The sequence below is a fragment of the Carica papaya genome, chromosome 3 (assembly GCF_054855325.1).
Source record: "Carica papaya isolate Zhongbai chromosome 3, ASM5485532v1, whole genome shotgun sequence".
In the NCBI taxonomy this organism is placed as follows: domain Eukaryota; kingdom Viridiplantae; phylum Streptophyta; class Magnoliopsida; order Brassicales; family Caricaceae; genus Carica; species Carica papaya.
This window is the reverse complement of record NC_142311.1, coordinates 1079239-1094163: the sequence shown is the minus strand read 5'-3', so window position 1 is coordinate 1094163 and position 14925 is coordinate 1079239. Positions and strand designations below refer to the sequence as shown.

At 32.0% G+C, this 14925-nt stretch overlaps 2 protein-coding genes across 2 annotated transcripts; both read right to left on the bottom strand.

The window, feature by feature from the left end:
• Nucleotides 1-5011: 5011 nt before the first annotated feature.
• On the bottom strand, nucleotides 5012-9040 carry LOC110815497 (uncharacterized). The gene is made up of 6 exons (XM_022043319.2): nucleotides 8860-9040; nucleotides 8667-8706; nucleotides 8288-8368; nucleotides 7363-7552; nucleotides 6305-6572; nucleotides 5012-5423 (listed from the first exon to the last, which is right to left on the bottom strand). The coding sequence occupies exons 1-6, from the start codon at nucleotides 8914-8916 to the stop codon at nucleotides 5217-5219; spliced, it is 843 nt and encodes a 280-aa protein (XP_021899011.2). The 5' UTR covers nucleotides 8917-9040; the 3' UTR covers nucleotides 5012-5216.
• Nucleotides 9041-10044: 1004 nt separating this feature from the next.
• On the bottom strand, nucleotides 10045-13657 carry LOC110815510 (peroxisomal adenine nucleotide carrier 1-like). Its single transcript, XM_088214875.1, has 5 exons — nucleotides 13309-13657; nucleotides 11998-12229; nucleotides 11302-11448; nucleotides 10990-11147; nucleotides 10045-10575 (listed from the first exon to the last, which is right to left on the bottom strand). The coding sequence occupies exons 1-5, from the start codon at nucleotides 13449-13451 to the stop codon at nucleotides 10296-10298; spliced, it is 960 nt and encodes a 319-aa protein (XP_088071001.1). The 5' UTR covers nucleotides 13452-13657; the 3' UTR covers nucleotides 10045-10295.
• Between the last annotated feature and the right edge of the window lie 1268 nt (nucleotides 13658-14925).

Sequence of the window (14925 nt, the reverse complement as noted above, 5' to 3'; positions counted from 1 at the left end):
TTAAGAGCTGAAATGCAGAAGAAGATGAGGAAGAGAGCGATAGCTTGAGGCTTTGAGTACAGAAACATGGCTAACTAGGGTTCGTGGTTGAAAGGGTTCTGTGCAAAACCAAAAATGGAGGTTGAAGAAGGGAGGTAATATAACTTGGGAGTGGACAGAGAGGACAAGGGGAGAGTGAAAGATTGGACATGTTGGTCTGGGTTTGGTACGTGGAATTTAAATAGAGGGAAAAGATACTGAATAATTAAATATATTTAGCAAATACATATATATATACACACACACACATACACCCACAATTTTTAGCCGTAGTATGGATATGGGTATATAATATTATGAATAAACTAGAGTTATAGTAACAAGGGATTATGTAATTAGTCTAAGTAATATGAAGCAAAAGTGTAATTTATGGCATTAGTACATACAAAAATAGATTATGACTAAATTTTAAGAATAACATTATTATAATATTTTTATATTATATCCACTAATGTGTATAATATAGTATATGGGTATTAATTATAATATAAACATGAGTATGTGTGGTTTTTTCATATGTATATGAAGGTGGTCAACAATTTAAGGGAAGGTGAGGGCCATGAATGAGATGGGTGTTTTATGTGTCCCACACTTTTTCATGGGATGGGATGGCCATGGCCCTAATTATAATATATTTTATCTACAATTATGATTAATACTTGCCTAATTTTTTGCTTATACAAAACTCTAAAATCTCCCATTTGCCCCTACCCTGTAAACTACCCCATATATATATATACACATACATACATAGATATACACACACAGATTATTTATATGTGTATAGAGTTTTGTATTTGATTTATAAACTCTTCTTTTATATTTGGGTTTGTAGGTAGACAAATTTCTTATGCCACTTACAATTTGTTTAACCATGAACAATTTGTTCTTTAACCCATTTGCCCCTACCCTGTAAACTACCATATATATATATATATACATATACATACATAGATATACACACACACAGATTATATATGTATAGAGTTTTGTATTTGATTAATAAATTCTTCTTTTATATTTGGGTTTCTAGATAAACAAACTTCTTATGACAATTTGTTTAACCACGAACAATTTGTTCTTTAACCCATTTGCCCCTACCCTGTAAACTACCATATATATATATATATATACACACACACAGATTATATATGTGTATAGAGTTTTGTATTTGATTAATAAACTCTTCTTTTATATTTGGGTTTCTAGATAAACAAATTTCTTATGATAATTTGTTTAACCATGAACAATTTGTTCTTTAACCCATTTGCCCCTACCCTGTAAACTACCATATATATATATATATATACATATACATACATAGATATACACACACACACAGATTATATATGTATAGAGTTTTGTATTTGATTAATAAATTCTTCTTTTATATTTGGGTTTCTAGATAGACAAACTTCTTATGCCACTTACAATTTGTTCTCTAACCCATTTGCCCCTACCCTGTAAACTACCACATATATATACACACACACATACATACATAGATATATACACACACAGATTATTTATATATGTACAGAGTTTTGTATTTGATTAATAAAAGTTTTAGAATTTTTTTTTTTTTTAATCAAATAGAGAGGGGCATTTTGGGAGTTAGAAATGGGTGATGAAAAAATTGGTGATGAATCATATCTAGCCGACCTCTTTGAGATCCCATTAATTAAGAGTTTGCCAGCCAATAATTACTCAATTTCCAATAGATTATAAATTAATTAACTTAATTAATTAATTAATTTTCAACCAAACCCAACTTATGAAAAAAGAAGAGGACCCAATTTTCAGGATCTTAATTTTGACTTTTTTTTTTTCAAATAATTTGGAATTATTTCTTCTGTTTTCTTTCTTCTCTTAATTTAATTAATCATAAAAGTCTAAATTTCTAAAATAAGAAAGAAAAAAATTGCTAATGCCAATGTCTTTGTCAATTCAAATTTCTAGGTTTCCTATTTCTTTATTGTCTTCTCCACTTGTGTTTCACAAACCATGGTCTTTGCCTTTTAAAGAAACAGCAAAATTTTAGGGTTTTTTTTTTTTTTTTCTCCCCCAATTTTTAAATGTAATTTTAGGGTTTTCAATTCATGTAATTGTACTATTTTACTATGCTTTTTGTTTCTTCTCTTGGACTAGTTTGTGGCACCCTCTATTCTCTTCGTTCTATTATAATAATATAAATCTTAATTTATTATATTAACAATAATTAAAGATTAAGTTTTTACACGTTAGATATTACATCAGTAACTACGTAATATCTTACATGAACGATGACCGCCTAATCAAAATATAATGTGTGTTGAATCTGAATTCACGCGACAGATCTACTAACATCAATATTTTAAACATGAATTCACGTTACACGTTTACTAACATCAACATGTTAAATCTGATTTCGCGAGATACATCTACTAACATCGTTAATGATCAGAAATTAAAATAATATATAAATATTTTAAAATAATATGAGGAATAAATTTATCTTTTAAATCTACTTTTTGACAATTGATTGAATGTTGAGGATGACGTAAGACTTTGAAGCTTAGTTTTAAAATTTGTATACTTTCAAAAGTTGTTTTCTTGGGCATGCCAAGACTTTGAACCCTTTTATATATATATCAATTACTTAGACATTTGAGTTTCGACACACAATCATTTGGTATTTGAACATTTTTAAACCGTATACAAAATCTCCAAGTTGATGCCTACAAACATTATTCAAAATTATTTTATACCCAAAAGTCTAATACACTAACTATAAGTTATGTATGACGACAATCATTCGTAGGATATAAATACATATACACACACTTATGCGAGTAAAATATATTTTAGAAAAGTTTTTTGTTATAATGATTAATACTATTATTTTTAAGATACATAAACGATTACAATAACGTTTAGTTGGGTTTAACTATTAATTTATATTTAATTTAAAATTGAATCAATTATATTTTTATTTTTATTTTATTAAGATATATTTGTATTATGACCCATAAAAGAATAAATCACAAAAAAAAAAATTAATTTTAATTTTATATGGAACTAACTTTAAACTAAAATATTATTCATTTAAAATTTGGTTGCTTTTGTATTCTATTTTAATTATTAATTTACAAATTTAAAATTTGAACATAAATCAACTAAAGAAATAACATTGAGCGTAAAAAAAAAATGGAATTTGATTGAAATTTTATTTAAAAATTCACATCCTTATATAGGTCAAATATATATATATATATATATATATAGGTTAATATATAAATTCCACCAACAATATTCATGTATTGTAGACAAAACCTTAAACATCCAACATTAATATATTACTCCCAATCACTTAGACCACCTTTGTAATAGACAATGCGCCCTAAGATATTAATAATCCTAATGAGCCACTTTCAAGAATGAGACAAAAATTATGCATGGAATGCTTATACATATACATATATATATATATGTATATTTTGTATATGTAAATGTTTGAGAATGATCAAGATTTGGAAAGTTTGAGAAACTCAACAAGTTGCAGGCTAGTAGTGATAGTGGCACATTTGCCACTCTCATTTATAACTGAAATCAGCTTATTCAAGCAGGTTGTATCTAAAAGATGAACCAAAATGCTTTTACAATAAGCATTTAAGTTATCGTAAATAAATTAAGTTAAAAAAAAATATTTCGTAGTAATAATTAAATTTTCTTAATGGGTAGGAAATTTGATATATATTTGTTTTTTTAAAAAAAAAATTGTTTCTTTTTATTATATTCTTAATAAATTGTAGGCAAAATTGGTTTAGTAAAAACCATTACTGCCAAAACAAATATATATATATATATATATATATGTGTGTGTGTAGTGGCATCCCATACTTCAAACATGTAATTGGAGCAAAATGAATTTGGGGGTAATAGAAAAAATTATCTGAATATTAATGTAAATTTGACTAATAATGCACATGAACTTTCTCTGCTCTGCTAAGTGCTACCATCATTACTTACTGGCGCCCATGGGTTTGAAGAATTGCTCTACTACAAACTGCTACTTTTTTTCTTTATAGTCCAAATAGCAGGGGGGTGAGAATTATTTGGAATAAAGTAAATCCAGAACCGCAAAGTGATCGAGTGCCATTTGACATACACGGGTCTCCTCCATCTCCTCTTTGAACTAATCTTTTTTTTTTTTTTTTTTTCCTTTTATGGTAAGATCCTCAGGCTTGTTTTGGTAAGTGAAGAGTGTGGAGTTTGGCAATCCTTTTCTTCAATTCACGAGTGTGCACGCCACGACTAGAGATTCTAATATTATATGACACAGTTAGTCATTATAATAATAAATCATTATAAAAATTTAAGCTAGTGAGAAAAAAAGGTTACAGTTTATCGGAAGTACCCTAACAAGGGTTTGTGGTATGATGAATGTAAAATTTTTTGAGAGATTTTTAAGTAGAATTAGAACTCAGATTTTGATTTATAAAATGGAGAAAATTATGTGTTTTGAAATCAGTTTGGAAATATTATGCATTATTTTTAAGCATGAACTTGGGATATGTTTGAATTAAATTTATAATTTTCTTTTAATTCAAACTTTAAAAAATTAAGAAAAAATCTCTTCAAAATAATTATAATAATAATAATTAAAAAAAAAAAAAAAAAAAAACACAATCTCATGTCAAATTATGTTCCTAATTCATATAAAGCTATATAAAATCAATTTTCACTTGTTCAGTAATTAAACTAAATGTACATTTGTAAATAAATTGTACAAAATTTCTGAATTTGTTCCAAATACAAGACTTCTAAATTTGTTCCAAATATACGCTTGACACAAACTCGAAGTCCAATTAGCAGACTACAACGCTAAAATCGCTCTAGAGTCCTCGGTCCTTGATTAATGAACTAGATCGAGCAGAGACAAAAAGGACTCCATAAACGAGGCTTTCCCCCCCTCATATTTGCCTCTGTAATCTTCTACAAAATCCTCCCCCGTGAAATTTTATTTCCAGAACTGAATGAATACATGAGGTTTTCTTACTAGAAAAATAATATTTAGCACCATGATTGTGACAGTATAATAACTATATGACCCAAGAGAAAGGGGTGAAGAAGAAAAACTCTCCTTTTGTGATATACAAACCTGTTCGTGCCACCTTAGGAAAAGACAGCATATTTTCTCATACCGTAACAGTGAACAGATACTCTTTCAATACAACGGACAGAGCAAGCTGCAAAAGAAAGATGCTAGCCACGATGAGGAACCATCTTTCACCTGCTGACTTGATATGGGCCCGGAGATTAAGGGCAACAAAAGTTGCTGACATGAACCCAGCTACACCAGCAATTACCCATCTGAAGATTTCCAAGGGGACAACAGAAAGACACTGCACCAAGAAAAGATCGAGTTTCAGCCACCTACTGTGACTTGTGGTTCACAGAGCTCAATTATAAGGCGCATGTACGGTCAAGCATGAAAACAATGCGCTCTACACACCTAATCGGTGTCAATATTGTGATAACAGAAAACTAAATGATTTTATATCACAATTTCATAAGAAGCCACTATTTTGTTTGTTTTCAGCCACCTATTTGACCTATGGTTCACAGAACTCAATTATAAGGCACATATGAAGTTATGGTCAAAAGCATGAAAAGAAGGCGTTCTACACACTTTATTGACGTCAATATTATGATAACTGAAAACTGAATGATTTTCTATCACAATTTCATAAGAAGTCACCATTTTGTTTGTTTTCACCTTCATCATATTCCTAGGTCAACTATTTCAAATGCCTCATCAATCGTCCTAATGGTTTATACCAGAAACCGTTGGCTGTTAGGACCTCTCTGTTAATGACACTTGGATGTATGATCAGTTGATCACAGAGTTGCTTCTCAACCAAATGCTGACTTCCATTAACTTATAACACATATTCTGTACCAGACTTGAATTTTAGAACAAAAAATACCATTCAGCCAGGCATCTTATTTCAATACAAGGTCCACTTAGAAGGGAGTTTCTTTCTTTTTCTCTTTCTTTTCCTCTCTCTTTCTTTCTTTCTTTTCTTCCTTTCCTTTTCTTCTGGGAACAGAAAGGAGTTTCCTAGAAGAGGTACTATATAACAATTTCCTGTAAATCAATCTTTCTAATTACAAAACTCCAAAACTCTTCAAATATGGAGATAAAATTTCAAAAGATGCAAAAAAAAAAATCCTGGGAAATAATTTATAGTTAACTTTTAGGGTTGAAAATAAAGGAACTTACCAAAGCAGGAATGAAGATGAATAGGGAGTAGCCATAAAGACAAAATAGTTGGACAAGGCCGGACGGTGCTGAGAAATATTTGAGAATTACATACAAACCAAGCGGAACAATAGTGACATAGCCATAGAACACACCCGCGGACCAAGTAACCAGATTTATGTCATAGGCCCAGTCTTTTTTATTCAGCTTGTGTGCTATGTATGTCACAAAAGTGCCAATGGCAGCTGCCACAAATATTAGTGTAGTGCATATCCAAAAAGGTCCATACCTGCACATCATTGGAAACACAAATCATTACATGCTCTCAATATAGGCAAGAAAAATGAGAAACAGAAAAGGCGGGTAAAGTTTTGAGAAAAAAAAAGGCTGCCGTCCACGATGACAACTTTGTTAAACCATTTTTAAAAAAAAAAATAAGCATGCAAATATGAAATAGTAATTCATCAGAACACTGCAGAAGGTGCCTTGTAAAATAAATAAAAAATTAACAAGAAAAGGACAATCCAGCTTAAAGAAGTTGCACAGCAGCCAGGTTAACGATACAACTGGTTATTAAACATAAATAAGAACAGTAGACTGACTTCGAAATTTTGATGAGTACGAGTAATTACGACTTTTGTTGTGCAACAGTGTCACAGACTTGAAATAATGACTAGAATCTGATCCTACTGTCTCAAGTTGACTAAATAACCTGCATGCCTTACAGTCCAAACTCAAATCAAAGTCACCTAAAATTTAAGTGATAAGTAGTTCAAATTATGAAGACAATTTGGATGGACATGCCCTAAATTCTAGAAGAAAATTCAGTAGTTCACAGTTTAGACCTTTCAGCTTATGAGCAGATGTAGTAGTTTCTAGTTTATAACCAAGAACGACAGTACCTTGTGGTTCGTAAACACTAGTTTATTCAATAACGCTAGTAAGCAATGTTTGTAACTCTATCATCATATAAGGGGCATTTCAATTTGTAGAAGGATATTATTGTATATAGGAAGCATTGTTCGATAGTTCAGTCCATTAATGAATTAAGCAAACAAATAAGACAAATGTGGGCTTACAGATCTGGGTTGTCTGCTATCTTCTCAGTAAAACTTCCTTTGAAAGGAAAGAGTGATTCTTTAATCCTCTCTAAAACATCTGAAGTATCAACATCAAAGTACGGCTTGTACGCACCAATGGTGAATCTCTGAAGCCAACCACTTGGCTGTGTTCCATCAGAAGAAGCATCTGAAGCCTTAGAAAATGTATCTGCACCAGTGTAACTTTTAGCCATCAGCCACCATACAAATCAAAAACAAGGAAACCATATAACGGGAATTGCCAATAAAAAAAATCTGAAGGAAAATTTTCCAGCCTTCCACCATAAGAAACAAAAGCGTGGACATCACATAGTTATGACTACAAAAGAGAAGCATAAATAAGACAACTTGCTACAGATGCTCTGAGGCAATCTGCATCCATTTAGCCAAGCTTTCCCATTGAAGTTACCTTCCCATTGGACACTGTTTGTACACTACCTGACGAAGTATGGGCATGAACAGAGTGGATTAAGTTCTAATTAACATAGAGACCAGTGTTTTCCTAAACTATGCTATATACACTCCAAATACACCGCATAAAAAAAAGGGGGTTTCGATCAACATAGATGCCCACGAAAGGGCAATTTCTCGAGCTCTTCTATTCAATTAAGATAGAAAGGACACTATTCAACAAACCATAAAGGTTTAATTAATACCAAGAACATTTGCAAAGTAAAAACCTATCTCGTTAAGAAAAAGTACATCCAATACTTCTCAACATTTGAATGAAAATTAATCGAAACCCCCTCCCCAAGTTACACTATAATTACATGCATCAAATTAGCAATATCTAACTTCGGGGCGGGGGAACCAAAACACAAAATCAAAATCCTCTTTCGCACTGCTTTTCTAACAAAAATAAAGCAACATCGGATCAGATAGTACCAAAAAAAGTTGCATTTACCATCAGCATCTCGAGGAGGGCGAGAACTACCAGAGATCTTCCCACGAGCGTCAGATGGAGGAAATGTCTGTAGATTTGAATCTGCAAAAAATACATCCACCGGATCATGTAACGTTGTGGAAACTCAATTTACACACCGCCGTACACAACAAAAACCTTCAGACCTCACATTTCCAGACTCATTCTAACCAACGAAAAAGATGCAAAGCACAATATATTAAAACCGCATGTTTTTCTTTCGGACGCAAGATCTAAGCACGAGACTCAAAGAATTTCCCCTCCTTCCTTCTCTACCTTTACATTTTTTCAGCAACCAAACGCCTAAAACAACAACGTGATATTGTCGAAAAATCCACGACGAAAAATAAGAGAAAGGTACCTGCAAACTGGACGGTGACATGGCCTGGATCTGGAACAGCCTGAGAAAAAATCAAGAAAAACAACTCAAGGAGATTCGATCACATGTAAATTGAAATGCACAAGCATACACGCATAAGTAATTAAATCAAGGCTTGCATAACTCCATGACAGGATCTTGTCGGCTGAAACAAAACGAGTTATAAATTACTTACAGGTACAGATCCTGAAACCTTTTGGTTGTCAAGGCTTGTATAATTCCCTGACATCATCTTGACTCTCTTCTTCTTCTTCTTTCTTCTTCTGCTTCTTCCTCTTCGCTTCGCGGCAACGGATCGCTCTCTCCTCTCTCTATATCCTCGCTCGTTTTGCTCGTCTGTTTACTGCTCTTCCTGTTTGGGCTGGGTTTTATTACACGGCGAGAAATCTGGATAAGATGATAGTGTTTGGTTCGGATGTTGCAACGACACTGGGCTGATTTAGATGGGCGGAAAATTGGGCTTAGTATGGGCCCATTATTTTATTATTTATTATAATTTATATCATACTTAATGATCGTATTATTCGATTCATAAATAAAATAATTTAAAATTAAATATAATTAAAATACTCAAATAACTTAATTTTACTTATATTATAATATGATCAAAATATTCATAAATAAAATAATGGAACTCGATTGTATGTGGTGGATAATATTGTTTTAAATCTTTACCTTCAAATTACTCGGATTAAAATTTCAAAAAAATTTAAAAACAATTTATTATTATTTAATTTTTTATATTATTTATATCACAAGACTAATTTTAATCTTTAAAAATTTTCTGTGTAAAATTTTTAAGTCTAATTTAAATTATTTTAAAATTTTTATAATATTATATTCTCTGAAATAATATAAAACAATATTACTTGATCGAACTATATTTATAATATAATTTTATTATAATTCAACGTTCTGCACGAAAATCGTGCAAATACAATCTTCAAAACAGAACACGGAACCTTCTGTCGTGACCAAGAAAACTCGCTAGTCAAATGTTGATCATGTCCGAAACTGAAATTCTCATTGATGAACTACACATTAGAAATTAATATAAACACCATTGCAGAAAGCTATACAGCAAGCTCAGTCCACGCACCATCATCAATACAAAATCCCAGCACCAAAATGCTGAAATATACTACTTGCCGATAGACAGTTAACTGCGTTCAATCAAGTAGTGATTAACAAATGTGAATCCATGCTGACAAGTGATAGGAAAATGTCATCGTTAGCTCTTCGCACATGATATATTTTATGAAAGAAATTTTCGACGTCTTTCCTAACAGAAGTTCCCACGAAAAATAATTCTGAGCTAACTAAAACTTATTATATACTATTGAGCTGCAAGAAACACAAATGAATAGGAGAGCCCAATAAATTGGGATTAGTTTTTTAAATTTTTATTCAATTGTGGGATTCTGATTTATTTGTGTTCGAAAAATACTTGATAAATACTACTCCAAATGCAGGCTAACCCGTAATGAATCTCTTACGAAAGGACCATCCTTTGTCACCGCAATGGGAGCCTTTGATATCTAAATTAAATGTCGGTCTGCATCAAGTAAATTGATGCTATGTGTTGGATTTTCTTTGTACTATCATCACTCATCAGTCATTTTTCAATCGACCCCTAGTGAGCAATAGATACCTTCTGATTGCAAGAACAAGAACCCAAGTGGTGGCTGTAATTTTCTCCTTGATCATTAGCAGGAGGGCTGAATTAAGCACCGTCTTCAGAATCTGAGCATGCAATCCCTTGAAAAAGCCCAGAATCCCTTCTTTTCTCCATATAGCATAGATTACTCCACTTACTGTTCTGCGTGATTTTTGTTGAGCCTTCTTATTTGCATCATCACTTGACTCTGCAGCTTGAATCATTACCTTGCACCTGTCAGAGTAACATTCCAATTAGTGCCACACATCAAGCATTTAACTTCTTGTGCAATATGATACTAAATAAGCAAATAAAAGGCAGAAAAATAGAAGAGACAAAATTTCCGTGATTCAAATTAAGTGACCTACTCCACTAGGATGAATCTAGATTTGCTATGAAGAATTTTGAAAATAACAATGTATTTCTCTTTCTCTCAAACTCGAGCCTTGATAGACCAAATAAGCAAAAATGTTGATTCTAAGAATAATATTACACATTAATTAGCACTACACGAAAAAGAAACCCTTAATGTGTACCATGTGCAAGAAAAGGAATCCTATGGTATAACCATATTTATTGGTACTTATCTTGTGAACCCAATATTTATGACATGAATTGATAATTTGAGGAAGGGAAAAGACTAGGCACCTGATTGCAGGATATGTCAAAAGGGTCGCAACACTCTTTGAAATTGCACCTAACAGAAAAGCTGTGAAGGCAGAAAGGACTTCTGGGGCAGTCGTATTGCCCTCTCCAGTCTGTCTTCTCTTCAGGACTCGTTGTTTCAGTTGATCAAATACAGTATACTGCAGTACATGATGATTCTTACCTCAGAATGACTAATTATCTTGAGTTAAATGTTGGAAGTGGAACAGAACTAAAAAATAATCAGCATGACATGAACTGCACAAATGAGGCAATATACTCTCTAGTTCCAAATTACAAGGTCACTCATAGTACCTGAATTGCAGGATTTGAGGTCAACAAAAGAGAGATCCCCAAACCATCAAATGCATCACTCCATGTGCCCTCTGTAAGTGTCTTCCATAGCCCTTTGGATTTTCCAAACTCGCTTGTTTGCATCCTCGAAGAGGCAGTATCCAGGGGCTAGATGATAATAACATTTTAGTCTACTATCAACTCCAAAGCCAAATCGTGCAGTACAGAGTTTGCTCATATGAGATGATAAAGAAAGAGAAAAGGAACTTAAAAATCAATTGATGAGGATATTAGAAAACTTTGACATTTCTTTAACTCACAGAATACTAAAACAAAATAAAGACTCAGGTTCTACACTCCGACATCAGAGACCCAATCTTTAAAGTCCAAGCTCCTGCATCACCAATAGCCTAAATTATTTTTATCATTCTAATATCAAAGAAAAACCATCAGAATGTAAGACCAAGAGTTCAATCAGATAAACACAATATAGTCTCTCTCCTATATGCGAAGCCAAATCAAGAAACACTAGATATGGATTTCTTTGGTCATATTGCGACTGTGTTTCAATCTCTGTACACTGAAAAGTGATTCCCAAGTTCACATCATTTGATTGAACATAATGAATGGATTAGAACAGTATGGACACATTCTGCGGGAAAAAACACTATTTAAATGTGAACAAAAACAAGGGGTGCTAGAAACGCAATGGCTCACCTGAGTCAGAATGGCAGTGCAAGCCCCGGCAGCAGCAGCAATTATCAAGTTCGCTTTTGTTCCAATCCTTTTGGAACCACTCCTTTCTAGATACAATCTTTTAAAGTAGCTGTATCCATAGAAATAGACAAATTGTGCAATGAAGGACTGCAGGTTTTTAGTTCCAAGACCCTGGTATAATGAAATAACCTGACCCGTTGATATTGCTTCCCATAAGACATCTGAAAGGTTCCTATATGAGATAAAAGAAGAACAAAATCAAATAAACATTGAGGCAAATCTGAGATCCACCAGCTTAAAAAATGGTGCTCTGCAGAGAATCCATATAAGATAAAAGAAAAACAAAGTCACATAGACATTGAGGCTAATCTGGGATCCACCGACTCAAAAAATGGCTGTTCTGCAAAGAGTTCGACCAAAGATTTAGACTTCACCCAATATATCATAAAGTTACTGCATAATCCAGACAATTATGATAAAAAATCTAGAGCATACATCATCATGTGATTACATTGTTGCCAAAGGTATTTGAGATCACCTGACTCTCCCATCTTCATTGTAAAATGGAATTTAAGGAGAAGAAAGACCTTCAGTAAGATTACACCATATATTCAACATAAAATAAATATATACATACAGAATTATCTATATTTAAACAGCCTGATTTACAGAATTTCAGTAGCACCAAAAACTTGTCAGAAATATAATTAGTGTCAGTGTATAGGTTGAAGATTTGCCTGAAATACTAATGAAGAATGGAAAAACAAAGGAGAAGGATCATAAATCAAAAAAGGAAAAAACAGGCAGACAATCCTTTCACGATAACGATGAATTCATGGGAACAACCGGCTTCCCCCTTCATTCTATAAAAATACGATGTTAAAATGATATTACCAAATAAATGGCTACCACAATCAATAACAGAAGGTGGCCTGAGCCTCTATGAAACATATAAAGCAACGAAAGGATCACTATGGTTCAATACTGAAAAATCTAAAATAACCTATCAAAATTCTCACGATAATTCACCAAGCAAAGCACAATTTCAACATCTCGAAGCTCCAAACAGACGGAGCAGTGATGAGAAAATTCAAAGGGCCTAGTTCTCTAGTACTTTTGCTTCACAAGGCAACAAGAAGAATTCAACTACGTCACCCATAACCAGTAAAAAATATTCAGATTTACCAAATTTGGTTGCTCCCATATCGTGATCTCAGAAAAACGAAACAGAACCAGATCAAGATACGACGAAAACACGAGTGAACAGAAAAACGAACAGGGAATGAGAGAAGATGTAGCCATGTGGATAACCTGTATTTTTGCTGACCATGTGCGTGAACCTCAGCTTGGTACTTAGTCTTGCATGTGTCAAGTGGATACAATATCGTCGTGCTCAACAGCGATCCTATGGCGCCTGATGTTGCCTCGGTTATAGATTCGAGATCAACCCCCATCTATGTCGATATACACTATCGTGCTTGCTTCAATTCAATAACTCTCGTCAAATCAGGATTCGACAAGCATGGATTCGATCGACATAGTTCGAAAGAAATCGAGAAGAAATGAGTTCATGGCAAGTTAATAAATAGGTGGGTGGGAGAAGAAGAGAAGAAAAAGAAGACGAGATGGCGAAAACGCAGAGATGAGAAAATGACGGAGATGGATTGTTTGTTTTCTTGGGATTTTAAAAACGTGGACTGCCACGGTGTCGTTTTTCTGTTCTCCGTCTATTGACTTAACGGCGACTGGACGGCGGGGAATTACAATTTTATTTGCACTTCCCTTTTTTTTCAAATAAAAAAAAAACTTTTCTTTTTAGTATTTAACTGTTTATATATTTTTAGAAAATAAAAAACAAAAAGCCATGATAATCCCAATTTTCAAAATTCTTTTTAGTATTCAATTTTTTATTATTTAAATAATATTATTTTTATTTTTATAATATTTATTTTTAATTTTTGTATATAGTAATTAATTTTCAGACACATAAATTTTATTTTTGGGGTATATATAATTGGAAATAATGGAGATAATAGAAAGCAAACAAATAAATTGTTTAAACTTGTAATATATTAATTTGCTCGTAAATACATGCCAAGTAAGGTATTATCTCACTTATTTTTATATTACGTTATATAAATAGTTATTATGTGTTATTTTACAGCATCTTTAAGCCGACATGAGATCGTAAGTAATGCAGTTTAATTTTATTATACCTATCTATACTTCATATAAAAAAAATTATAATATTTAATAACAATCGAAGTAAATGAGTTGATATAAACTTTTAAATTTAGTATATTATAAATTTTTTTATTTGATCAAAATAAAATTATATATACATTTTTTTTATTTATTGAGTTGAATAATACTGATAATAGCATAATAAGTGACTTCATCCTTAATAATAATATCATACGGATGGCATGTTTTGCGCGTCAATTTAGTAAAATCCCAATTGATTGTTAAAATGTTGAATATGGTCGAATGATTCAAACTTATATTAAACTTTGGGATTAAAAAACTTATATCAAAACTTCACTCCACTTGTTTCGTGTGCAAATCATCGTAAAAATATGTAATTTTATATTTTTTTACGGATTTTTTATAGTTAATTATTTGAATATAATTTTTTATGAAAAATTAATATGTATCACACTATTTAAAAGTAAATGAGCATCTTATTCACAAGTTCTTGAAGTTTTTAATTTTTATCTATATTTAGATTAACTTGACATCGAACGAGTTCGGATTACCATATATATTATGAATTAATTATTATTTATCTTAGCTTGCAATACAAAAATAATTATTAAACATGCATTTAAATTATACAACTTTTAGTTTTATTATATTGTTTGGACTAATAATATAAACTAAGAAACTAGCCTTTAATAAATTATGATGGGAACCACATCATAATGGTAC